This window comes from Pogona vitticeps, chromosome 3 (assembly GCF_051106095.1).
Source record: "Pogona vitticeps strain Pit_001003342236 chromosome 3, PviZW2.1, whole genome shotgun sequence".
NCBI lineage: Eukaryota > Metazoa > Chordata > Lepidosauria > Squamata > Agamidae > Pogona > Pogona vitticeps.
Genome location: NC_135785.1, coordinates 198,796,494 through 198,824,144, shown reverse-complemented (window position 1 = coordinate 198,824,144; position 27,651 = coordinate 198,796,494). Strand labels below are relative to the sequence as shown.

Here is a 27,651-nt window from a genome sequence, read left to right as displayed (position 1 = left end):
AAAATCAATTAAAGCTAACTAAGGCATACGGCAGAGATAAATAAATATAATAGTTAACTGTAGAGATAAATATCAGCTAACTGCAATCTTTAAATCCATTACGTCTACAGCCTTTTGAAATCAGCTCTACTTAAAGCTATCAGAAGTTCAGTTTGTAACAGTTCACATTTTTGAGAACTGATATTATCAGCTAAGAATTTGGCACTAACTGGATGCAAGCAATTATTGAAATTGTTTCTCTAACATTAAACGACCCTAGTTCCACGAAAATGAATAGCAATTTCCTACAGAAAGTAGAGATGTCTCCCAAAAGGCTTGTAAGGAAGAAAAGTCATTTAATATGAAGTGCCTTAAGCCAGCTGGTTGGAATGAAAACTGATGAAGGAGGAAGTAATGACTCAATGGTCAAATCCTGTTGTGCAAGTTATGCTTGGTAGGGGAAGACTTTCAGTAATTAAACACACCTTCTGTTTGTCTAACATGCAAGTAATCATTTTTATTGGATGAAATCCAGTAGTAAATTACAAGTAGACCAGGATTACTGAACCAGTGAGGATTTGGTGAGTCAACTTCTTCATTAGTTCCACTAATTTAAGACCTATTCTAGTTGCAAGGTACTACTGGATTTCAGCTGTTGGGTGGAAGTTGCAGAACAGACAAAAGCCTTTAGTACTGCAAATCTCTTTCTGCTGTTAACCACATCTGGCAATAGAGATTTTTGGTAATTAAAAATATCCTCCTTCAATCCCAAGGCTCCTATAACTTCTATACAGTGAGATAGATTACTCCCAAACTGCAATTTACTTAAACTCCACCTGCTGGTAACATCATCACTCTTCTGGAAACTTACACAACAGGATTTTGGCCAACATAATTTCTGGAAAAGAGTTTGTGGTCGAGTTAAGGCAGGAATACAAGAAACCAGAAAATGTGGGAAGACCAATTAGAGTCACGGCTCTGGGCACTGTGGTTCTAGAATCCTGTCACAAACAAAATGACTAAACATTATCAACTCTCAGCATTGTTTCTAAGGCCTAAATATGAGGCCATGTTGCGTTCCTGCAGACTAAATTTGCTTCAGTAAAACTTTTTCCATCAGCATTTTTCAAACCAAACTGTGCCTTAAAATAGCTTTCTAATTTATTATGAATATACACCACCCCTCTTTAGTCTTCTGTGACACTTTCTTCAAAGCAAAGTAAAAGACTTCCACATGGGGAAAACACATCTGGCACAGATAGATGGTAGTACCAGCTACTCAGGAGTGCTTTAGAGAATAGGCTTTAAATTTTTAAGTCAAAAATTTGATTTATTGTAAATGCCACATTCACAGAGCACAATTTTTTTAGTTAACAAAGAAACATACAGAATTATGCAACTAAGTATTTTTGACTGAGTAAAGAGATGCTCCTTGCACAGCTTTCCTTTAAATGTGCCTAAGCTACCCTAATTAAGCAGACAAGATAACAGAAAAGGGAAATTTAAACATGTAACAGCTTAAGCACATTTTAATGTATATAATATTAAAATATTATATACACTTAGTTTCATTCACTTCTAAATATAAAAACCAGCTCATCCGCAGTACATTGCAACTGTAACCCCAGTCATTCCTTAAGGTCAGAGAAATGATATTTATCCATAAGAAATCAGTTACGCAAAGAAAACTGTATCACTACAAATTTTTATTCAGAAGCCCATCTTTAAAAAAAATTTTCATTATGAACTTGTTTGGTCAATCAACTACAACACTTTCTAATAGACAAGATAGAAATGACACGGCTCAGAATCGTCCAGATCTTTCACGATCTCTTGACCGCCTTCTGTCACGCTCTCGGCCTCCTCCTCCTCCACCACCACCACCACCACCTCCTCCTCCACGACCACGATCTCTTGATCTAGAGCGACGCTCACGGGATCTTGACCTGGATCTATGCCTAGAAGAAAACCAAAATAAATACACTGAAAACTGTTCCCAATAGCTAGACACATAAATGGTCAATGTCACTATTCTATCCCAGATTTAAAGCAACAAGTCCTCCCTTTAGAAGGTTGGTAATGTGAGATTCACCAGCTTTCAGAAACCATCCCCCGCATTCTCTATGAGAAGAAACTGTCCCCTGCAACTAATTTTCCAATCCTAAAACCCTCCAAGAATAGTGTTTTTTTTCTGTATCACCCTGTCTCCAAACTGGCTATCCAGCCACTTAAAACAGGATTTTTTTCCCCCTGAGAATGTTTTATATTGGGCCCTGGATCTCTGGATTTTGTCTACCCCTCTTTTTAAAAGGATGACTAATTCTTCACTGATGACATCTTTGTTCCAAATGGCTTAGGGCTGCAACAAGAAATGCGAGGTGTAAGATAAATACTTTAAGCCTTGTCATATTTTTGGAAGGAGGATATGTTGATTTCAAAGGAACGTCATTGTATAATTAAATACAAGAGACTGTAAAATTATTTTTGAAAGTAATCTGCTTCTACAATTTGTTATACTATTCAAACAACCATTATCATTATACTTACTGCAATGTTTGAAAAGTAACTAGCCCAAAAAACCCGTAACAACCAACTTATTACATTACTTGCTTTGATTTCCATTGCTTTTGTGGGGCCCTTAGGACTGATGAGAAGATAGCATAAACCTTAGACCTTGAAAATGCTGCAATCAAAAAGCCTCCAAAAATGGATAAAGTGCCCAGGAAAACTGATCACAAAGTACCAATGGTAAGACCATATTCAATATTGAGTTAGCAAAAATATTATAAACAATGTTCTATTCTGCTCATAGTCACACAAATGCTATAGGAGAACAACAGGCACCACTGGCCAAATGAAGTTCTAATTAGTTGTACTAGCACAGTCAAAATACTGGAGATCACCTCTGAGCAAGGATGGCAACAGGATTTCTGAAAGAGGCAAAAGGCTCCTGAGAAGAATTATACCCACCCATACTGATTAGGATTTCTCACCTGTCTAAAAACTAAAACAGGGAGAAAAAACATATTTCCCTCAAAACAGAATTGCTGAAAAATAACATTTGGGAAAAATCCATGATATTTTGCGGTTCAAAAGACTAGTGAGCTTGGTTCTAATGCTGATCACCAAATCCTAAGCTGAGACAGTGACCACCTGTGCTTCAATTCTTACCATATGTCTCCTTACCTAAGCCACTACTTTGCATTGGAGTCTGAACTTGGGAGTTCTAGTAAAATACAAGTGGATTCTGCAACCCTGAACGCTACCCAGCTCAAGCTATCCCTCCCTGTGAGTTCTCTCTTTGTGGAGAAATATAGAGAAGGGTTTTTTTTAAAAAGCTCCTACCATGTTTCCCCAAAAATAAGACAGGGTCTTATATTAATGTTTGTTCCAGGAAACGCATTAGGGCTTATTTTCAGGGGATGTTTTACTTTTTTCATGTACAACAATCTACATTTATTCAAATATAGTCATGTCATCTTCTTCTGGCTGCTGCACAATGGTGGAGGCCGGCGTTTCCCTTAACTGGGGCTTATTTTGGGGATAGGGCTTATATTATGAGCATCCTGAAAAATAATACTAGGGTTTATTTTCAGGTTATGTCTTATTTTGGGGGAAACAGGGTAAAGGTTTTCACATAACAGACACTTACTTCTTGCGGCGGCGACCGTACAACTCACGTCGCAATTCTCGAGATATAGGTTTCAAATGCATAAAGTTACAGAAACCTCCTCGTGTACACTCTCTGGAAAAATGGAATTAAGCAGGTTATGATTAAGAAGACTTGCTGCCACAAAGCATTTATTATCATATAAAAGTATTTCTAAGCCACCTCTAAAACTATTTGCATAGCAGACATTACCCCATTTCATATTGGCGGCAGCAAGCTTCTCTGAAATCTGTCACAGGGGAGAGCTCAGCATGGATTGGCTGCCCATTAAACCACCGGTTGTTCAGGTCCATCACAGCTTTTTCTGCATCTTCTTCACGTCGAAACTGGAAAAAATGTGTTCACCAAATGGAAAACCTTTACTTACTACGAGAACAAAATTCATGTTCGGTGTCAACAGGAAGGCTAAGACTCTGCTTTTGGTTTTTTCAAGTTACAAGCAGCACAGCAATTAATCACTAAAACATCTTCTGTGGAGAATCTAAAATATTTGTTTGGGCCTTCTCATAGTCATGAAGCATGTGATGATGAATTATTGTAAGCTGTCTATATAGTAAAAGTAACAGACTCGCTTGTGTGTTCGAAGTATGTGTCTGTGTGGGATGAGCAAATGCCCTTTCAGCAGTTGCATCTAGCTTCTAGAATCCTCTCCCTAAGGAAGCACACTTTCTATATCTGCACTTTCTATGACAGCCTTTTGCTGTCATGGGTGAATCAACAGGATGTCTGGCTTAACTGGAAGTTAGTGAACTTAATTTCCTAAGCAGAGATCAGGCTGCACTGTTGCATTTACCTATCCAAGAATCCCTGTAAGATTTGCTTCAAGTTAACATGTAGAGAATTATTACACTTTCCTTGATATTTTAATATTTATACCTATTTTCTTTACTTGTTTTGTTTGCTGGAGGTGCTAACTGTTCTGATTTTGACATTGAACAAGACCCAGTAAAAATTGTAACCCTCCACTGATAAAACAGTGATCCAGCAGGATAATGCATGTGGGGGAGGGAAATTAAGAGGCAATTTTTGCAAATCCCTCATTCAACCTCTAGATTCATCTCCACATCTAGTCCAGACTGCCAGAGTCCCTCAGGAGCAGCATGGGAGTTCATGCAGGATTCCTTACAAACTTCTCAATGGACCAAGAGTCTTTTATGAACGAAGGACAAAGTTGGATACAATTCATTTTGAACTTTAAAATTAGTTCCAAAATATCAAACTTTATACTGTTTTACAGTCAGCATCACTATTTACATTTCCAGTGGAAAACAAGGAAATAACAAATGAATTATGTGAAGTATTGTTTTCCATTTTTTTCAATGAAATTCTGAACGAAACAGAAGGGGGGGCAACCATCTTTCTTTCTTTCTTTCTTTCTTTCTTTCTTTCTTTCTTTCTTTCTTTCTTTCTTTCTTTCTTTCTTTCTTTCTTTCTTTTTCTTTCTTTATTTATTTATTTAATATGCTGGCCACTCTACCCAGAGGTCTCTGGGCAGCTTACAACAATTAAAATTCAATACAGTAAAAGATAAAATGATTAAAATACAATTAAAATACAATTAAAATTGCCATCAGGACCCACAGTTGATGTTATTTCAATTAAAAGCCTTCTGGAACAGGAAGGTTTTGACCTGGCGCCGAAATGTCATCAACGTTGGCGCCAGACGAATTTCAGTTGGGAGGGCATTCCATAGTCTGGGGGCAGCTGCCGAGAAGGCCCTTTGTCTACAAGCCATCCCTATTACCTCCTTGACGGATGGGTCTTTCAAAAGGGCCCCTGGCTAGATCTTAACTGCCGGGTAGGCTCATATGGAAGGAGGCGGTCCTTCAAGTATCCATGGCCCAAGCCGTTTAGGGCTTTATAGGTCAGAATTGGGCCCGGGCAGCAACTGGTAACCAATGTAACTTATACAGAATCAGCTTGATGTGCTCTCTAGCGGCCCCACCACTCACCAGCCGCGCAGCTCGATTCTGGACCAGTTGCAGTCGCCGGACCGTCTTCAAAGGCAGCCCCACGTAGAGTGCATTGCAATAATCTATACAAGATGTTACCAGTGTGTGTGTAACTGTCTTGAGATTCCGCTTGTCCAGGTAGGGCCGTAGCTGGTGTAATTTCCGCAGCTGAAGGAAGGCGCCTCTGGCCACGGAGTCCACCTGGGCTTCCAGAGTTAGACTAGGGTCCAGGAGCACCCCCAGGCTGCGGACACTGTCCCTTAGGGGCAGTGTAACCCCATTCAGGGCAGGGAAATGGCCCTCCAACCTGTCCGGCGAAGCACCCACTAACAGCACTTCCATCTTCTCTGGATTGAGTTTCAATTTATTAACCCTCATCCAGTCCATTATCAGGTCCAGACATGAGTTCAGCACAGAAACCGCCTCACCTGGATTGGTGGAAAACGAGAGGTAGAGCTGAGTGTTGTCAGCATATTGCTGACTCCTCAGCCCAAACCTCCTGATGACCTCTCCCAGCAGTTTCATGTAGATGTTAAACAGCATGGGGGGCAGTATCGAGCCCTGAGGAACCCCATGACATAAATGCCATGGGGCAGAGCAACTGTCCCCCAGAACCACCCTCTGGACTCGGTCAGCTAGGAAGGAATGGAACCACTATAAAACAGTGCCCCCAACTCCCAACCCAGCCAGCCTATGCAGAAGGACACCATGGTCGATGGTGTCGAAAGCCGCTGAGACGTCCAGGAGTATCAACAGGGTCACACTCCCCCTGTCTCTCTCCTGGCAAAGGTCATCGTACAGGGCGACCAAGGCAGTCTCTGTACCAAAACCCGGCCTGAAACCCGGTTGAAATGGATCCAGAAAATCCGTTTCATCCAGCAGCGCCTGGAGTTGCCCGGCCACAACCCGCTCCAATACTTTGCCCAAATAATGGAGGTTCGCCACTGGTCAGTAGTTAACCACCAGCCTTGGGTCCAGGTCAGGCTTTTTAAGGAGTGGTCAAATTACCACCTCTTTCAAGGCGGTAGGGACCACTCCCTCTCTCAAAGAGGCATTCACGGCCTCCTGGACCCAAGTGCGAACCCCCCTGGCAGATCATCCAATTAGCCAAGATGGGCAAGGGTCGAGCGGAGTGGTGATAGAACGGACAGATCCAAGCACCCTGTCCACATCCTTAGGCCTCAACAATTGAAACTCATCCATTAATGTTTGACCTAAGCATGGCACACTGGATACATCTTCCGATTTTGCAATAACAGTGGAGTCCAGCCCACTGCAAATCTGAGCGATTTTTTCCTCAAAATGAATACAGTGGACCCTTGACTTACAGACTTTTTGAGTTACAGACTTCTCTGGCCGCAAAATTTAGGTTTGACTTGCAAACTGAGATTTGACTTACAGACCAGAAAAAAACCAAAATGGAACAAAAATGACCTGTTACGGGATTAATCGGTTTTCAATGCACTGTAGGTCAATGGAGACTTGACTTACAGACTTTTTGACTTGAGAACCGCCTTCCAATATGGATTAAGTTCTCAAGTCAAGACCCCACTGTAGCAAACTCATCACAGCGAGCTGATGAGCAGTCCGGGACCTCCACCGGATTTCCCGGTTGAAGAAGATCCCGGACCACCCTAAACAGCTCTGCTAGACAACATTCTGAGGAAGCAATACGGCTGGAGAAATATTGCCATTTCGCCAGCCATATTGCCACGAAATAGGCCCGATAATGGGCTTTAAGTCGTGTCCGATCAGACTCCCAGCAGGACTTCCTCCACCTGCGCTCCAGCCGTCTCCCGTCTCGCTTCATCGCAGTTCAGAAGTATACCAAGGAGCTGTCTGGGCTCGGCGAGCAGGGAGAGGGCGCTTAGGCGCAATCGTGTCAACCGCCCGGGTCATCTCCCTATTCCATAGGGTGACCTGAGCTTCGACAGGAGCACCAACCATATCAGACGGATAATCCCCCAGAGCATTCAGGAAACCATCCGGATCCATTAGTCTCCGGGGGTGGATCATCTTTATAGATCCCACACCCTTGCAGATGGAAGAAGCAGCTAATAGACTAAACTTGACCAGGAAGTGGTCTGACCATGACAATGGGGTCACGACCAGCCCCTCCACATCCAAACCACCACCTTCCAGTCCCATTGTGAAAACCAGGTCCAAGGTGTGACACATTGAGACAGCCCCATGGTTGTCATGGCGGCCATGAAGTCCTGAGCCGCCCCAGTCAAGGCAGCCTCGGCATGAATGTTGAGGTCCTCCAGCACCAACAACCTGGGAGTCCTCAACACCAGGTCCGAGACTACCTCCGTCAGCTCAGGTAGGGCGACTGTTGGTATGCAGCAGGGTGGGTGGTACACCAACAGAATCCCTAATCTGTCTCGCAAGCCCAACACACAATACAGGCCCTCAAGACCTCCTCTCAAAGGGATAGGAAGCCTGGTCAAGAAGATAGAACTCCTATAGATTATAGCAACTCCCCCTCCCCGACCCTCCGAGCGACACTGGGGCTGGATCGAGTACCCAGGTGGATACAGCTGGGAGAGGGGAACACCACCCTCCTCTCCCACCCAGGTCTCAGTAATGCATGCCAGGTCAGCACCCTCATCCAGAATTACAGCATGGATGAGAGCAGTCTTATTTTGTACTGACCTGGCGTTCATCAACAACACCGTGTGGCTCGAAGGTTTGCTGACATGGTCACCTGATACCATCTGGTTGGGGGCAGAACTAGAAGAGGGGATAGATGTAAGGTATCTAACCTCTCTTCTCCTACGCGGGCATGTTCTACTTCCACCGCCATTCCTTCCCCCACCCAGCACCACCTCAATGGCTACCCCCTCCAATGCCCTCCCCCCCTTCCTGTTCCATCAGGTCCACTGTGGGTCACTATGCAATCCGATGGCAAATAATAGTGCCTGGGGACGGCAGGTATCACAGGCGACTCCCCCGACAGCAGGAACGCTGGTCTAGCAGGGCCCTGGCACAAGCTTCTGGCTTTTACAGCCTCCCTCCCCTCCCAGCCTGGTGGCTGGTGTTAAAAAAGGGGTGGGGTAGCCCAAAGCAGCAGCAGGGGCCCAGTCCTGCAGGCCAAGGGAGTCCAGGCCAGAAATTTCCCCAGACATATACTACATAACAAAAATGCAATTACTCTAAAGGTTATCTGAAGGTGCCTGATCCTCCATAGACTCTCCAGCCAGCCAGCTATATAATGATTGCAAATATTGCACTACAGTGGGAATTGTCTTGGACAAGTAAATGGAACATGACTGAGGTAAAATTGGTAGCAAAACATTGTGTATTTTTTGTCCATGAACAAAATTTGCAGAGCTAAATAACTGCCCATGCCTATTCTTAATCTTTCAGATGATATGCCAGAGCATGAAATTTTGTCAAATACACTCACACAATAATTTAAGTAGTGCCTATATTAACCAATACTTGTTAAGTACCGTATTTTTTGCTCCATAAGGCGCACCTGACCATAAGACACATGTAATTTTAGAGGGAGGAAAACAGGAGAAAAAAACTTCTGTCATGCCTGGCTGTCTGGGCGGCACTGCAGCATCTCCCCTGTGGCCCAGGTGGTGGCCGGTGCCATAGCCCAAGTAGTAATTGTGGGCTCCCCGCTCTCATTTATCGTTACCTGGTTCCCCCCACACACCTTTACTTTTGGGGGAGTGCAGAAGACACACCTCAGGCAGTCCCTGACAGGTGTCCTGAGAGACAGAAGAGAGAGAGAGGAGGAAGGTGGGAAGGGGAGAGGAAAGAAGGGGGAAGTGTGAAGAGGAGGAGGCCCCCCCCCCGTGTGTGCGAAGGAAGGGCTGGCAGAGCGAAAAGCAAGGCGAAGCCTAGAAGAAAGCTGAGACGAACAAGCAGAAGAGAGTAAAGTTACGGAGGGGAGGAGGAGAAGAAGGACCTTGTTGCACTACCCCATTTCGAGTCTCACCTCACATCGCATTCCGCTGGTGATGGTGGCGGCAGCATGGGGCTACAGCAGGCGCCCCTCTGACGTTCAGGTCCCAGCCTAGTGAGGGGGATGCTGAGAGACGAAAGAGACCCGGAGCGGGGGGGGGGCGATGGAAGAGGAGGAGTACGGCGGCATGGGCTCTGGGAGTCTGCACCATTTTCACAGTATTTGCTCCATAAGACGCAAATACTCTCCCCCCCCCTTTTTGGATGGGAGTGCGTTTTATGGAGCAAAAAATACGGTATATACTTTTAAGAATTACTAGTATTAAATATAAAACACTTATCAAAGGTATCCTGATATCAAGATAGTGAGAAACAATAAGATTTTTTTACATAGACTTCTATCACCAATATTTAGCAAACACCATCTCCTCAGTTATCTAATCCTAAATCATAAACTATTATAATATAGCAAAGAGGAGACTTGTATGGAACTAACTACTTGTGTTTAGATCACATATATTTCTTCTTTTATGTTTCTTATTGGGGTAATTTGGTTTTTAACTGAAGCACATCAGCCCAAATCCTGTATTGCAGCTATTTAGTGGAAGGGCAAAGACATAACTTGCTGTGAAAATTCCTACAAACTAATGTGTCCTTGGATCCCTCATTGTGTGCTAGCTGGATGGCTCAGCATATAACCAGGAATCCAAACATAGTTCATATCAGTTTGCTGGATAGTTCATATCAGTTTGCTGTTGCAAGTTCCATCACTGGCCTTCTGCCAGTATAACTACATAATAGGATTTTGGTTAGTGATGAATGTTTCACACCACACTGTAGTTTACACTTGCAAGTACCAGAGACCTTCTTCAAACATGCAAAGCAGTATATCTAAGAATACTGCATCCTGACCAGCGCATCTAAGCTTGTTTTTGCATCTTACCTTTACATATACATTTCCAACCAGATGATCTCCAAGATTATCACAAACATTCATCTCCTCTACTTCACCATATTTTTCTTCCATTTCTGTAAAGACTTCCTGAATGAGAAAAATCCAGTGTTAATCTGATCTAAGCTACATACATTAGCAAGTCTCAATACAGTATTGCTAACTCAGTCCCATTTTTCTGATCTAATTTCTTGGCTACATCTGTCTTGACAATGACTTTGTTAATTCAAATTGAAACTATACTTTTAAAATGAAATGATTAAATGACTTTTTTCATGTAAATTAACTTAATATGGATCTAACCCACTACATTTTTCATAATCTATTGTTTGTTCTTGGGAACGATGATTAAGATAAGAATAGTGGGGCAAACAAGACTACTCAACAGTGAGTCTTTGTAGAGAAAGTTTTGTTAAATAAAACCTCGTAGAACAAAGAATAAATATTTGAAAGGAGCCAGGAGCAACAATCACTGCACTAAGAGATACCAGGCAACACTCACCTGGCTGGTTGGCAGATTAATAGTCTAAAAGCACTGGGGTAATTAAAATAATAAAATGATTTTAAAAAGAGAAGGAAAAAAAAATTAAAACTGTAAATTAAGTAAAATAAATCATACCGACCGGCTGTATAAGACAACCCCCCCAACAGGAGGAGGAAGAGGGGAAACGAGGGGGGGTTGGCGGACGAGCGAGCGTGCGGCTGGCTCAGCGGCGCGGGGCAGTGGGCAGCCCGGCGGCAGCTCAGAAATGGCAGCGAGAGGGCCAGGAAGAGCAAGAGGCTGAGGAGGAGGAGGAAAAGGGAAATGGGCAGGTGGCGGGCGAGCGAGCGTGCTGGCTCAGCAGCGAGAGGGAGAGGAAGGAAGAAGGCAAGAGGCTGAGGAGGAGGAAAAGGGAAACGGGGTGGCGGGCGAGCGAGCGTCCTGGCTCAGCAGCAAGAGGGAGAGGAAGAAGGCAAGAGGCTAAGGAGGAGGAAGAGGGGAAACGGGGGGTGGCGGGCGAGCGAGCGCGCAGCTGGCTCAGCGGCGCGGGCCAGCGTGCTCTGTCCACTCAGGCATGGCAGGCTGTGCTTCCCTCCCTCCATACAGACCGGCTGCCTGCCTGCCTGCCTGCCTTCCTCCCCGGCCAGTGCGGCCCCGCATCATTCAGTACACCCGGCGTACAAGACGACCCCCCCACTTGGAGGCATGCTTTTTGGGCCCAAAAAGTCATCTTGTACATCAGCAAATATGATAGATAAATATTAAACATCTGAGAACAAGGAAAAAACTCTTCCTGTGAATCAGAGCCTCTGGAATCAGAAACTCTCTGCATACTCTCTTCTTATCATTAAGATGTTGCTACATAACTCAAAACCAGAGGGAAGGGATCAAGCCCATGTGAAAGGCTAACCAAAAAACTAGTTCTCAGAGGTACCAGTGCAATACATTTTCGCAGCTGGCACTTCTGAAAACTTCTGAAAGCATCTCTTTTTGTTTCTGTATCAGACTCTATGGTTGGCCTTTTTTTTGGTTCCATGATAAACCAGAGATGAACATTTCAACTAATGTATGCTTGTTACTCACAATGACATCAATTGTGCAAAGCATTATTAAGTTTAACATACCTCAAAGAATTCATCATAATGCTCCTGCATTTCAACATCACTCACAGCACCTGCAAATACCAAGTCATAGTTATTAGAATGTATCCTTTGGTAATGCAAAAGTTCTTTATCACATTAAAAAATATTTTAGAGAAATATGAATAGAAGCCATCTATTGGAGTAAAAAAAGTGAAACATTTAGCTAACAATTAGGAGTAGGCCATAAGCAGTTCTGCAAGTCCTTAAAGGAAAGAAATTACAGCAGTCTCTTAGACATTTTATTCAGTAACCTAACAGCGCACTTGGGTAGAGTAAGTGGCTTAATCAGAGGAAATTGATCTGATATAGAACACAATCTCTTTGCTCCAACTATTGTGAGTTTTTAACGCAGCATCTTTTCATAACAGCTTTTGAAGAATGATTGCCAAGACTCAAATAAAGGAAGAAATAAAATATTCTGTGAATGGATTTCATTTTAAAGATACACTAAAATTTGTTTGCTGGTACAATTTAAAACTGCTATTGAACACAATTATTAAGCCATTATATTTTTCATTCTTTCAATTATTAACTAAGTTTACTAATAGGTGGCAAGAGAATCATTTTTTTCTTCAAAAGCCAATTCAGTCTCTCACATTCTTCAGAGCAGTTAAAGCACGTCATGCTGTAGTATTTCCATGCCTTCAACTGGCCTTTGCAGTACTAGTCCACCTGTACTTATAAAGGCAGGTAATACATATATCTCAAACCAACAAGTATGGCAAAAACTGATATTCTATACATTTAGCACACATTAAATATTAAATGCGATCAATTTATATCCACCTGATTCTAAATGGTCTTATCAGAAGGAATAGCTTAAAACTATGTGAAACAGAGGACAAAATGTAATTTAATCTTTTAAACAAATATATTTTATAAGCAGGAATCTGAAATATTTGAAGATTGGGGAATATTTTTTTAAAAATCTGTTTCTCATACCCTTCACTGAAAAAAAAATAGCAGGATCTAACTGAGCTGCTCTTTAGTCTGTACTAAAGGACACACATCAAATAAAGCACCAAATGTTGACAGACAGGCAGTGGCCTAAATCCAGGAAGTATAAATCCAAAAGATGTTTCCACCAACAGAACTCTCTCTCCTCCCTGCACCCCTAAAAACTGCTTTGGAATGTGGAGACACCCTTCAGAGCCATTCTTCAGATGGCAACAAAAATGTGCAGGGGAAAAGGGAGGGAAAAAGCAGTGCCAGGACAGTATCGGATTTAGAGCAATACATCCAGAATAGGAAACTTCTGTAAAATGCATTTTAAAAATCATTGAACTTTCTCCAATAATCTGACAAATATATGACTTAATAGGCCCTAAAAGGAAGAAAGATTGTGCACTGCCAGTATTTTTAAATGCAATTTTAATTTTTAAAGTGTTATCAATTGTTGCCATATATTACTTGCCTAAACATAATAAAATCATTTCCCTGTAAAGGATAATATTAATGAAACCAGAATAAGGGATGATGCTTTGCTAGTCTGAATGAGTACACCACCAGAAAACTATTACTAAACACAACCAATGTATGACATCAATGGGGAGTAGAATAGTTAAACAATGAAAATTTTTGCTAGCCAAACCATGCAATACTTAGAACAGCAAAAAGCTGTTGATTTGTTAAGCAAAATTATCAAATTGATATCAGATATTAAACATTAAATTTGAACATTACTTTATAAGACTTACTGCTGTAATTAGGCTTGTTCAGTCAGTAATTCCGAACAAAAAAATTAACAAGTCCAAAGCAGACCATGCAACTTAATATGAATTAATTACCAAGTTGATGGAAAATTTAGCACATGCCCAGATTAAGAACACATCACTGCATATTATTTAGCAGTGAAAAGTGTAAACAGCGCTGTGAACAGCAGGCTGTGCTTAACAATAAATTCCCTAATCATTGCACTGTTTAACTGTTTCACGAGCAAATCACAGATTAGCTCATTTACCCTTGAAAGTCACTTACTTCTACTGATGTACAGTAGACATGTAGATTTTTCACATATCATAACTACACAAGTGTTAAGAATTAGTTCAAGACAATCTCCACACTTTTCCATAAACAACTATCCGTTCACAATTTCAGGTTTTAAAGCAAGGAAGCAATTTTAAGTGTACCTATGCAAAGAGATCAAATTAAAGTGATTTAAACATCTACAAATGGAAAGATGTTTCAGTTACATTAATATGATGATCTAATTTTTAGATTACAGTAATGTGTTGCATTAAACATATCAAGAACACATTGAAATGGTGGAGACCAGTGGTAAGGATGGGGCAGAGACAGCCGTCTCAAGGATGCTGTTAAAAGTGTTCCTTTTAAAAAACATAAAATGGGCAGGTAGCCAAAGTTTCAAAATTTCTTGGGGGCATGGGTTATGAAAAGGACAAAAAATTTTCAGGCACATTTCATAAAATGTGGTCTGTTTGCTCCATTAAACTAAAAATGGTAGACCAGCTTCAGTTGACACTGAGCTCTGACAATCAAGCCCAGGGAACCAGTGAAGGAACTTGTATGAACTTACAGCGCAAACCGTCAGCAGACTGGGAAGAGTTTTGAGGGTTACGATAAATGTTCAAGAGGGCAATGGTCTGAAATACAAAACGCAACAACTTTATATTATGGAAAATAAGTTTAACAAGAAACTGGTTTCCTTGTGGTGATCACTTTTAGTTGAGTCTCAGTGCTGAAAGAGAGAATGTTATATTTTCTCCCATGAGGGAAATATGTGCTATTTAGCTTCTCTGAACCATCTAAGGTTAAAAAATAGAGATCTCACAACACCTATTATTGCATTTATTTAAAATGCAGCAACTGTTGTTTGAGCATCACAGGCTTTGCATCTAAAACTATTAAAATCCTTACTATGTGGAAAGGTTAAAAATTGTCAGGAACTAGATTCTATTATAACACACAATAATAAGGCTGTCATGAAATCTCTATTGCCTAAGTTTGTTAAGTTCAAACAAAATCTAAGTTTCACTTACCGTATATAGTAAAAATGCCCATGTTTTCAGATAAAAAAAATCAAGGTATTTGATAAATGCCTAATGCATGTATCTGTAGCATAAAGCAGTGTTCCTGTACTCACATATAAGGTTCTAATTTATTTTAAAAAATCCAACAGCTTTTTCTTATTAAACCACTATTCTTTTAACACATAGGCATTTAGCAAATTCTTGATCATTATTATAAGAGATCCATCACTTGTCCTGTTTGCAACAGCTTTATGTCAGCAGCTCAGAAGCCAACATGATTTTCTCATATTTAGGAATGGCTTCTTAACACCATCCTAAAAAAAAAAATTTCTCCAACTGTGGGACTTACAGTGTGAGCCGTCAGCCGTCTGTGCACTGTTTTGGGGATTACGATAGATGTTTTGAATCAAGATGGTCTGCGGGGAAAAAAAAATAAAAAGGGGAATTCTACTGGCTGCTGTGCATATAATAGACAATTGCAAAGAGACAACTTTTTGCGAACAGTTTAATATAAAATCTATTCAAATCATATGTTTGGGTTTGTTTGGTTTTTTGTGTATTTGCAACATGCTTTTGAAACACAATTCAAACATTCATATTACCGAAACAGTTATTAATTTCACCATGGAGCTGCCGAATTCGCTTAGGTATCCTCAGCCCAGGTCCTAGAGTAGAATCAGTCATACAATTTCTTTGTAACTGGTTATATACATAGTAGATTTTCATCTAATTTTATCCCTATTCAGTACAGACAGCCATAAAAAAATCCTGCACAGTGCCCATGACATGAAGTGCACCTCTATCAAAAGGCTACTGTCACAAGAAGTCTCCACTTTCTCTTATCAAATGTTTTCTTGGTGGAACTTCTGTTTCAATAATATGAGTTTCTACATGTTCGCTTTTTGCAGATGTTTAAGAAAAGAATATCCTTTCAGGCTTTGTGCTTTCTACTTGAAGAATTGGCCAGGCAGACTTGAAACCTTACATTTGTATCGTTCTTCTTAATATCAAGTTGTCTGAAAAAACAAACCATGTTTAAGTTAGTAATCTAACATCTCAGAATCTTAATGTCCATATTAGTGTAAGCAGCTCAATGTTACTTAATTAAAAATGTTAGTTTGCATCAGCTTTCATTCAAACTGAATAACATTTACTGCATTTTTTAAAATGCTGTTTTCAGAACTTATCTTTATATATAGAAAACCAGCCAGTGCTAACCTCTGGTTCCTAGTCACAGTAAAGAAAACGAGAAGCACATCTGTATTTGTTTACCTAAATTATTTCAAATTCATAATGCAACAGAATCTTATGTTCATTGTGGGGTTTTTTGAAATTGGCAAGAGCCTGAAACCTTGTCTTTTAAACCACATAGTTTAGTAAAGCAATTTCCTAGGTGGGCATAAAAAGGTGGCAAATATCTCCAATCCTTCATCAGAAGTGGTGACTGCAGGAAGGGGGGACATCTGCCATTTATGCTGGGAATAAGTAGAAGCATACTATTTGATCTTATTCCTGATTGCTACTGATGTATTTTTTAATGTTCTTTCAGCACATGCATACAAATAAGTGTGTACAATATAATGGAAAGGTATGAATATCAGAATCTTGCTTAAACTGCAAGCTACAGAAGGTGTACACCCACATCTATCAAATTTCAGCAATCCTTACAAACAGCTGGAAAATGCAAGTTAAAGCGTGTCATGTATAATCCAAAGACATCCTGAATTCCCACCCATATAATCTTATTCAGTCTTCACTACCTATACTGAGGATCTTAGTAATACAGTGGTGCCTCGCTTAACGAGCGCCTCGCTGAGCGATGAAATCGCTTAACGAGGCGCTCTGGGCCATCGCTGGAGCATTCGCTCAGCGATGGCCCCTATGGGGATTTTTCGCTTTGCGATATTCGCTAAGCGATTCGCTTAGCGAATATCGCATAACGAAGCGGGGGAGAACAGCTGATCGGCGGTTCCAAAATGGCCGCCGGAAGGTCCGCGCCGCATTTTCGTGCCCTGCCCTCGCTTACCGAGGGCACGAAAATGGCGGCGCTATGGCAGAACCTTGCTTAACGGTGAGTTTTCAAGCCATAGGAAAAAAAGCTATGGCTTTTTTTATTCCGTTTAGCGATGTTTCGCTATAGCGAAGGTTAATCCATTCCGGATTAACCTCGCTATGCGAGGCACCACTGTACTACGAGGATCTTAATACTAAGATATTACCATAAACTACATGCAACAGCAAGTATATTCTTTAGAAAATTCTGTAGTCACAAACACTACAAAACCTTGCTGTACAAAATAATTTACTCCAGCATTCCTATCGAAATGCTCAATTAAATACAAATATGAAATATGTGAACTTAATATGAAACAAGTACCCAGGACAGGAGATGCTAGCACCATTAAATCAAAACTATAGTATTTTACTGATGGTTCATCAACATGAAAAATGTTGAGCAAATACACAAAAATGAAAATGTGATACATTAAAACTTTATTTATTTATTTGATTTATACCTCGCCTATCTGGGTGACTCGTCCACTCTAGGCGGCTAAACTTGCATAAACCACTGCCTCCCAGACTAACTGATGTGGTAAACCAGCAATTTTCTTCCAGCATGCCAGGGACCAGTGTAAGATTGCCAGTTTGGGAGGTATTAAAAAAACATGGATTGTAATTGGGAGAGCAAGATGTTAGAAGAAGAATTCAACTCCCATGGTGGCTGTCAGGTTAATTTTAAATTGCAAACAAGTAAGAAATACTTGGCATGTGACATGTAACCCAAGGAGGCAATGGGAGGGATATCGGCTGATCTGGTAGGTGTCCATGTCACTGGACAGTAAGTTGCTGCCACCCATGCAGATGACAGGATCACACCCAAATGCTCTCTCCACTGCTGAGTCCACTCAACGGTACACACGAGAGCTCTGGGCAATGAAACAATATAGAAGTCTAGAGAGCATTGGGAGGTGGGGCCCAATGGAAATTAGACTAACATCCAAACTGTGTTTAGGGCCTACCTAACAGCTGTAAAAGCAACCAGATCATATTACTCCTCATGGATAAATGAGGCCCAGAACCATCTGGTGTAACTATTGCATATATAGTATACGATTTATCTGTGACTGGTCAAAGTGACAAGCCTCCCAATGTCACCTGTGGCCAGTTTGCGGCATTCTTTAATAACAAAACTGAGGCTATCCAATGGGACCTGGACCACCACATTGCTGCAGTAGCTGTGACTGAGACATCCACTGCACCAGCTTGTCCAATTCTGTTAAATCAGTTTCAGTCTGTGTCTTCAGCTGAGGTTGACAGGATGCTTGGTCGCTGTAGGGCAACTGCAACCTTCCTAGATCCTGGCCCAGTCTGGCTTTTAAAAGCTACCAGACCAATAACTGAAGAATTAGCCATTGCAATTATTAATGCATCTCTCCAGGAGGGCCACATTCCTCAGACCCTTAAGCAGAGGCTTATTAGGCCCATTTGGTGAAAAACTAGTTTGGCGATGAACAATTGCAACAACTATAGCTCCATCACCAACATACCATTCTTGAGCAAGCTAATGGAGAGGGTTCTTGCCACTTCAGGCACTCTTGGATGACGTCAATGCCTTTGCCCCATCAGTCTTGGTTCAGGCCATAGTATTGGACACTGTATTGGTCACCCTAGATAATCTTCTGAGGGAGGCTGACCAGGGCAAGGTGTTCCTATTGGTCCGCCCTGATCTCTCAGCAGCCTTTGATACTGTTGACCACAGTATCTTACTGGAGAGGCTCTCTGGATTGGGGATCAAGGTCTGGTCTTGTGCTGACTCTGATCTTTTCTTGAGGACTATCCCCAGAAAGTACAGCTTGGGCAGATGCTCTTTGCCCCTTGGACCCTAAATTGTGGGGTCCCACAGGGATCAATCATCTCCCCTCTGCTATTTAATATCTACATGAGACCACTAGGGGAAGTAATCCAGAGATCTGAAGTTTCACATGATCAGTATGCAGATGACACCCAACTTATCTTTCATTCCAACCCTCTGCAGTAAATGCTATCCTATCTCTTAAGCACTGTCTGTCTGTGGTGCTGAAGTGGACGGGAACCAAAAGACTGAAACTAAACCCAGACAAGTCAGAGGTCCTCTGGGTGGGGCCTCCTGCTGTTTGCAGATTGGGAGACCCCTTAATTGGGGGTACACTCTCTCCACTAAAGATTAAGGTCACAGCTTGGTCGTTCTTCTGGACCCAGTGCTGCAGATAGATGCTCAGATAGTATCTGTGGTCCGGTCAGCCAACTTCTAATTTAGACATAGTACAGCTCCATTCCTACCTTGACAGCATGCCCCTACGGTGTTGGTCCATGCCTTGGTAGTACCAAGGACTGGCTACTGTAATGTCCGCTATGTGGGGCTGCCCTTGAGATTGATCCAGAAAATTCAACAGGTCCAGAATATGGGAGCCAGACTAGTCAGGGGAATTAATATATACCAACGTATTTCCTCAACACTGCCCACCTTGTACTGGTTACCAGTCTGTTTCTGTATCAGGTTCTTGATTCTGACCTATCAAGTCCTAAATGGTTTGAGACCTCAATACATGACAGAAAGCCTCCTACCAAGAGGGACTGCCTGTCCTACCCGTCTGTCCTACCCATGCATTTGAGTTGGGCAACTGAGGATGTTGACCTCAAGGGAGATCTGAAACGAAAAAAACAAGGAACCAGGCCTTCTCATCAGTTGCGCCTATGTTTTGGAATGAACTGGAGCCTGGGATTCACCTCCTTGAAGAGTTTTAAGAAGTCTCCAAAACTTTCTTATTCTCACAGGGTTACTAAATCATGCCACGCCTAACAGCTCCATTTGAATGTATGTTTAACATCTACAATCACTTGACCAATTTTAATTTTTAAATTCACTTCCATTTGTTGTTTAATTTAAACTGTGTATTCTACAGCTGTTTTAGTGTTGTCCACCACTGAAAGTGAACGCCAGTCAGATGGGCAGTTTAGAAGTAACCATCATCATCATTAAACTTGCATGTGAAATGATGGCTGAGATTGACATATTTCTGACCAGGGTATAAAAACCTGTGATTTTTGGTGGAGGGTGCTTTTAAGACTGATTATTTTAAAGAATTTTTTTTCTGACAGCACCAGTCTGTGGACCACCATTTCAAGAAACACTGCTTAACAGTACAGTATTCCAGCCTGCTCCTCTGTGCACCCTTAGAAGAAAACTTTCAATGCATGATACATGTAGCTACCTTTCAAAATGATCCAGAAACTTCAGCAGACAAAAAAATCTAGGCAGAAAGACTGTTATCAAGCGCTGGCTGATACATTCATGTTGTACAAGTCCTTTTGTATTTACTCTGGTTTCCAACCCCAATTCAAAGTCCTAGTATTAAACTATAAAACTCTAAACGGTTTGGAGACAAATTACTTGAAGGATCATTTCCTCCTCCAGACCAAAATACCATCTTCTGAGGCCCCTCTCTGTGTCACTGTGCCAAATGAGAGCTGGTGAATAGCTACCGTATTAGGGAGAAGGCCATTTTGTTCTGGCACCTTTGTTATAAAAACTATTTAAAGTCCTACCAGGTAAGAACCTCTTTATTGTCTTAGGCTTTGCAAACCTACTTTTTGTTTTTCAGTCCTGTACTCATACTTTCCTCCCATGTGGAAGGGGTTTTTAAAAGAAGGGGGGGTGGAAAAATCTATCCCCTTTATCTCTAAGTAGAGCTTAGATACTGGTGGCTCCCCCACTATTTTTTTCTGCTCCCACCCTGATAGCACTGCTCTGCCTGATGGTTTGGGTCTCCTGCACATAACACATAATTTGTGTTTTGACTACTTTAGTATTTAGGTATTTGTAAGCAGGTAAGTAGGTTGGTGAAAAAGCTTGTATGCTTTCAAAAGTGTTAATTTTTTATTTATTAAAATGATACAAAATATTCTATACCCTGTTTCCCCGAAAATAAGACCTAACCTGAAAATAAGCCCTAGTCTGATTTTTCAGGATGCTCGTACTATAAGCCCCAGTTAAATGAAATCCCGCCTCCACCAGAAGAAGACATTACTGCATTTGAATAAATGTAGATTGTTGTACGTGAAAAGAATTAATCATCCCCTGAAAATAAGTCCTTATGTGTTTTTTGGAGCAAAAATTAATAAAAGACTCTGTCTTACTTTTGGGGAAACACAGTAGCAAAATCTGGGCAGTATCAGAAACAAAATTAGCAACTGTCACAACCAGTTCGTATTTAAACAAACTAGCATACATGTATTACTTCCATTTTAATATCACTAGTATGATTAAATAATATCACTAATAAGTACAGTACAAGCACCCACTCAATAGGGTCAAGTAGTTATTCCACACAAGCCACATTTTAAGCAATGTAAAGTAGCTGAGACTACCCAATTTTAAATGCCAGTTTTTATTATAAGTGTAGAAATGTGATGTTGTCATTTACTAAAACTGCTTTACTCAGGCAAAAGATTAAAGGAGACTTCAGTCAAATTTGAAAGCTGATGTATTTGATCAATTTAAACATTTCAATATTTACTATGCCAAGCATTACCTTGAAGGTTACCACTGGCTGACCTCTAATTAGCAAATGCACAAAAACATTTTCTATAATCATTATAGATTAAAAGGAACCATTAAAACAACTTGTGGGAAAAATTAAAAGGCAAATGACATATCTAGAAATCAAACAAACAGGCAGAGCTCTGAAAGTCAGGGTCATCTGGGAAGATGTTTGCAAAATTCCTGCAACTAGAGAAATAACACAAACCTGGCTAAATGTTGGTTTATTGTGCAATCGAGAACACCGATCTCCATGACGACATGCTCCAATTTTGAAATAAAAAGAACAGTTGACTCTGGGGAGAAAATGACACAAAATCAAGAAAAATCTAAGCAAGAATGCAAAGCATTTGGCTACACAGTCAAAGCTAAACAAATTAATCAGTATTGTGGCTGTTGTAAGAAGGGAATGTATTCAAACTCACACACTTTCTGTAACTCATGCTATTATCTCATACTTCTCAAATACAAGGCTCCCATCCCAACCCCATTTCAGTCTAAATTATGTTCTGCTAATTTGTTGAAGTAATGTAGTTAGTGACAGTAGCCTCCAGTGAAACTAATCAACTGGAAAAAAGGGTATTTCAAGATCAACTTACTTTCCCTTTTAAAAAACCCAGAGGATTATACAAATGACTTTATGAACTAGAGCTGTGCACGTAATACACAAAATCTACTGGGTAAAATCCTGCTGCTTAGCATTGTAAGTTGTAATTCGGGCTCACTGAATCAATGTGGATTTGGCAAGTCAGTGGGCCTACTCTAGTTGCAATTGACTACATTAAGCAACAGGAGCTTAGCCATTATGTTTTAAGCTGGAATTTTAAATACAGTGGTGCCTCGCTTAACGGGCACTCCACTTAGCGACGAAACCGCATAGCGATTAACTTTTTGCGATCGCAAAAGCGATTGCATTGCGATGTTTCCTATGAGGTTTTATCGCTTTGCGATGATCGGTTCCCTGTTTCACTTACCGATCTTCGCAAAGCAATGATTTTTTAACAGCTGATCGGCGGTTCCAAAATGGCCGCCGGGTTAAAAAAAATGATCACCCGCTGTGTTTTTGCGCGGATTCCTCGCTTTAGAGGCAGCGAAAATGGCCACCATATGGAGGATCTTCGCTTTAAGGTGAGTTTTTTGCCCATAGGAATGCATTAAACAGGTTTTAATGCATTTCTATGGGCTTTTTAAAATCGCATAGCGATGAAATCGCTTAGCAGCGATTTTTGCTGCACGGATTAACGTCGCTATGCGAGGCACCACTGTACTGTAGTTTGATTCTAGGTACAGTGGAATCTCGACTTACGAATGGCTCCACTTACGTACTTCTCCATGTACGTACTTCTCAGGCCACAAAGTTTTATTTTGACTTGCAGCTGCAGAATCGGCCTACGGACCAGAAGAGGGAGGTGAGAAAAGCACCAAATTCAAATTTGGTGCTTTCCCCGCCTCCCCCTTCCAGTCTGTAGGCCGTGGATATGCCTCCAGATGCCTTCCAGGGCTTCTCCGCCGCCATGGGAGGCATCTCGGAGGTCCACCACCATTACCCGCCCTTTCTCCCTGCCTTTTTGCCTTCCGAGCTCTCAAAGGGCTTCCTCCGATGTCAGGGGGAAAGCCGTTTGAGACCTCTGAAGGCTCTCAGCAGCGGTGGCAGGGGGGATTTCGGATGCCTTCCAGGTGGAGTTCCCCCTCCCCCCGCCGCCACTGCTGGGAGCCAAGCCGCGCTGGGCGATCCCAGCCATGCTTGGACTCCTGGACTTGCCCTGCTGACGCAGGCTTTCCCAGGCAGTAGACCGGGCCTACCAGGGGAAGCTGTCCCCTGGTAGGCCCGGTCTACTGCCTGGGAAAGCCTGGGTCGGCAGGTGCGGAGGAGCTCCGAGAGGTCTCTGGCAGCGGCGCTAAAGCCCTTGGAGTCCTCCTGCAGTGGGGATGATGGCAGCGGGGGACCCTTGAAAAGGTATGTTTACATTTTTTTACATTTATTTTAATTTTGTGTGTGTGGGGGGGGGTGTTTCTTGGGGGGTTACAAATTAATTGGTTTTCAATGCATTCCTATGGGGAATGCATTTTCGAACTGCGGACTTTTCGACCTAAGGACCCCGTTCCAATATGGATTAATTCTGTAGGTCGAGACCCCACTGTATATTTGCTCAGATTCCCACTGTGTTACAGTGGACCCTCTATTTATGGAATTAATCCCTATTGAAACGGTGGCTGCAGGTCGAAAAGTCTGTAGGTCGAGTCTCCATTGACTTACAATGCATTGAAAACCAATTAATCCGTAACCGGCCATTTTTGTTCCATTTTGGTTTTTTTTCCTAGTCTGTAGGTTGATTCTCCAGCTGCAAGTTGAACCTAAGTTTTGCGGCCAGAGAAGTCTGTAAGTCGAGCCGTCTGTAAGTCGAGCCGTCTGTAAGTCGAGGGTCCACTGTATAGTTCCAAGTAACCACACATATTATAGAATTCCTTTTACCTGTGTTACAAACTGAAACGTTCAATAACAGTAGCCTTATTACAGAATGCCTACAAGGTACAAAACGAAGGCAGGCACCATCTTTTTGGAGTAATGGAATACTATGAAATGCATTGGCATCTACAACAGTATCTGTATTGTAAAATTGCAACTGAAAACTGTGCCATGCTAATTTTCTGAAGTCTATATAATCATCCCCTGCTGTTATTTGCTGTCAAGTTGCATCCAACTTCTGCAAACCCTGATAGGTGTTTCAAGGTAGGTAAGATATTTAAAGACTGATTTTACCAGTGCCATCTCCCTGAATTTCCATGGTTAAGCACAGAAATTTCAACCTAGGTTTCCTTAATCTTAGTCCATCACTCTAACCACTCCATCAGACTGGCTCTCATGTCAGCAAGGCCAATAGGCAAGTCAAATGAGGCAATATCAAAGGAATACAGATAGATAGCAGCAGCAATACATTGCAGTTGTTGTGATGTTTTGGGATACTAAAGAATAATCAACAATCATTCCTTGTCTTAAGGCTATTTTTATCAGAGTATATAAGATTGCTTTTCATAAACTCCAACAAACAAAAGTTGGGAGTTTGTCTGTTAATACTATTTGTTGCTTGGAAAACTTTGGCCTAAATCTATTAGTTAATCCCAACAATCAGATTCGCTGAATGAATGGGACTTTTTACATCAATACTAAGCTTAGGTCCAGTAACTGACTGGGTTTATAGGCTCATCTAATGAGGTAATTTTCAACAAAGAAATGATCTGTGTACTCATTGTGACACATGAAGCCTAAAGCATTCAAGAATGAGCCTTCTTCATTATTACAGTTACTGTATGCTATTTAATAACTACATAACTGAAATCTAATAGGTGGGTAACTGCTAGATGCGGATGTAACACTAGCAGCATGACATTGCTGTGACCAGACCATATACACAAGGCATATATAACATGACAACTTTGTAGTAAGCATAGTGTTTACTTTTGGAAGAGGTAGCTGTGTCAGTCTCTGCTGGCATATTAAGCAAAAATGAGATAAAAAACAGACATAAACGTTGTAGCATCTTAAAGACTAACTGTTGTATTTTAATATGAGCTTTCGTCAAACAGTCCATTTCCTCAAACACTTCCTGAGTTCACATTAAAATATAGCAGTTAGTCTTTCAGATGCCACAGCATTTTTGTTCTTTATTTTTCATTTGGTTTTGCCCGATATGTTTAATGCATATTCTAGTAAACCCTCAGTGTATTAGCATAGAAGGAACAAGAACCAAGAAAGAAATGTCTATTGTCCTTTTACACAACCACTCTTTGCCAACAGCAACTGTGTTTTATGTCCTTCTTTCTGAATTTAGCCACCACTGCTGGGGAAATGAAATGGAAAAAGATAGTGGCATTGGTTTCTTTGAAAGAGAACTGTGTGAAATAGACAGGTAGACAGGTAATAGGAGTAGGAAGGAGACCATGATGGAATAATTCCAGATGGCTACTGGGGTTCTAAATTGCTGCAAGTCACACAAAAAATCTTATACATGTGAGAAAAACCTCAGTACGAGACACAAGTTTTGTGCTTTTCTGCACAAGCATGCAGAAATTCATAGTCTCAGTGCTGCTTGAATGTGGACAATACTGCCAAAAATCTCAAGATTACTCAGAGGATGAGTGTGACGGATGGTTGAGGAAAAAGCTGGTTTTCAGTGCTTTAGTGTTCTTGTAAGTGGAGATGGGGGCCAAACGTTCCCATGCAAAAAAAAGGAAAACCCCTCAACAGGATTTTCATAATAGTTGCCATTCTACCAGTCATTTTTAAGGAAGTGTAGAGTATCTGGTTAATGTGCCTTACATGCCTTCAATGAGACAGAAAAACAGTATGTATGTTTGCTGAGTGAATAATATTTGTTTTACTTGTTAATTCTAAACCACCCCATAACTGAGGTTTTGGTGGCTATAAAGTTAAAATGACATGAAAGCAGCAAACATTTAAAAAGAAAATTTAAAACAATACAAATACAACCTAGAAATAAAAAACAGTTCTCAAAATGTTAAAAAGCTAAAACTGCAGAATTCACGAGAGACACTTGGGCCTGATTAAAGCGGGGGGAGGGGGGGAGAGAGACTTTGGATTCGAAAATAAAGCCTTCGCTGTGAATACCCAGCAGGCACCAAGGGAGCCTCTCGAATCCCACCTACACTACTTTTAAACGCTTCAGAGGTGACCAGAAGCAGATTCTAGATTTTGAACGCCTGAGACTAGGCCTGTAAATTAACAATTCTGCCACACGGATGCTTTATCGCCCCCTTTCCCCCTGGTTGCAGTTCTTCAGGAGGAGAACCGAGACACAGAAGGGGCGGCTAAACCCGTCGGGGGGGGGGGGTCGCCTCGCTTTCCCTCCGAAGGCTCCCCGGGTTGCGCGCGGGTTCCCAGGGCGGCAAAGCCGAGATGGGGAAACTCCACGCCGTCCCTCCAGCCCGCCATCTGCGCTTCGTCTTCTGAAAGGGAACTCCCGCGCTCGCCCTTTCCCCTCCCCTCCCCCGCCGCCGCCCGACTCGTGAAAGAAGATGGAGGAAGGGCGGGCGCGCGCTCCAGCAAACTTCTATCAGAAACGCCTCTCAGGCTTCCACGAGGCAGCGGCCCCCCGTCGGCAACGGAAGGAGACCCAGAGGCTTTCGCGCGCTTGAGCCTTCTACGGCCGGGAAAGCGCGCACGCGCAAAAGCGAGGGACAGAGGGGAAGAAAGAAGAACAGAGGCTCCTCGTGGGAAGCCATTGCTACGCATGGCCCCGCCAAAGTGTTGGCCCAAGCCCCCGCCCCCTCCCCGTCGCCAATAGACAGCAGGCGTTGACGCAGAGCCAAGCCGGCCCTCGAAGCCCGGAGAAAGAACCCACTCACTTGTCTTTTTCGGTACCGAAGATGGAGGCCAGATACTCCGCCATCTCTTACAACCTGCCCTGCCCGGCCGTCCGCCGGACACCTCGGCCCCTACCTAAGACGTCATTAGGCGGCGACGGAAATGCCCGCCGCCCTACTCCCACTCAAACGAGCGAAGGCGGGGACAGCGACCAATCAATGCCAAAAAGGCAGGGCTACGATAGAATGGCTCCGCGCATGCGCCTGGTGGAGCAGGTTGTGCCGTGTTTCCAGTCAGTCGCAATTCGCGCACACACCCCTTTCTTTCTGGCTACGCCCACTTAGTGACTAGGTGGGAAAGCGTTTGGTTATTTTTAATACTGTACAGTAGTTTTTAGGGCAAGATTTCCCCTGCTGAAATATCCTCTCTCATTCAACTGTTAGAAGTATAGGAGCCCCGCCCTGTGTTTCCTGTGATCATCCCTAATTCTACCTGTGTAAAGTACTTTTTTCAAATAAACGTCTGTTGGCTTTATTAAGACTTATACTTTTTTTTAGCATAACGTGTGTGTTACCATTTAGTTTTCCAGAATTGGATGTTTCTTATTTGAAAAAACCGCTTACCCCACCTTCGTTGCCTAATATTCATTCCTAACCTGTTAAGT

General features: G+C 42.1%; 1 protein-coding gene and 1 long non-coding RNA gene across 7 annotated transcripts in view; one reads left to right on the top strand and one right to left on the bottom strand.

Moving 5' to 3' along the window:
* Positions 1-1,288: 1,288 nt before the first annotated feature.
* U2AF1 (U2 small nuclear RNA auxiliary factor 1) lies at positions 1,289-27,226 on the bottom strand. Of its 6 annotated transcripts, XM_078390513.1 has the most exons (10): positions 27,029-27,226; positions 21,873-21,960; positions 16,070-16,100; positions 15,434-15,500; positions 14,631-14,697; positions 12,077-12,126; positions 10,463-10,561; positions 3,842-3,975; positions 3,632-3,724; positions 1,289-1,937 (listed from the first exon to the last, which is right to left on the bottom strand). In XM_078390513.1, the coding sequence occupies exons 6-10, from the start codon at positions 12,104-12,106 to the stop codon at positions 1,784-1,786; spliced, it is 510 nt and encodes a 169-aa protein (XP_078246639.1). In that variant the 5' UTR covers positions 12,107-12,126; positions 14,631-14,697; positions 15,434-15,500; positions 16,070-16,100; positions 21,873-21,960; positions 27,029-27,226; the 3' UTR covers positions 1,289-1,783. The 6 variants fall into 6 exon arrangements, with proteins under 6 accessions (XP_078246639.1, XP_020639583.2, XP_078246640.1 ...); XM_020783924.3 differs by lacking the exon at positions 14,631-14,697 and having other exon boundaries at positions 27,029-27,168; XM_078390514.1 differs by lacking the exon at positions 16,070-16,100 and having other exon boundaries at positions 27,029-27,144.
* LOC144588196 (uncharacterized) overlaps positions 9,401-27,651 on the top strand; it is a 383,241-nt gene continuing 364,990 nt past the window's right edge. The window contains exon 1 of the long non-coding RNA XR_013543603.1: positions 9,401-9,414. This is a non-coding gene — a long non-coding RNA (uncharacterized LOC144588196). The remainder of the gene's footprint in view (positions 9,415-27,651) is intronic.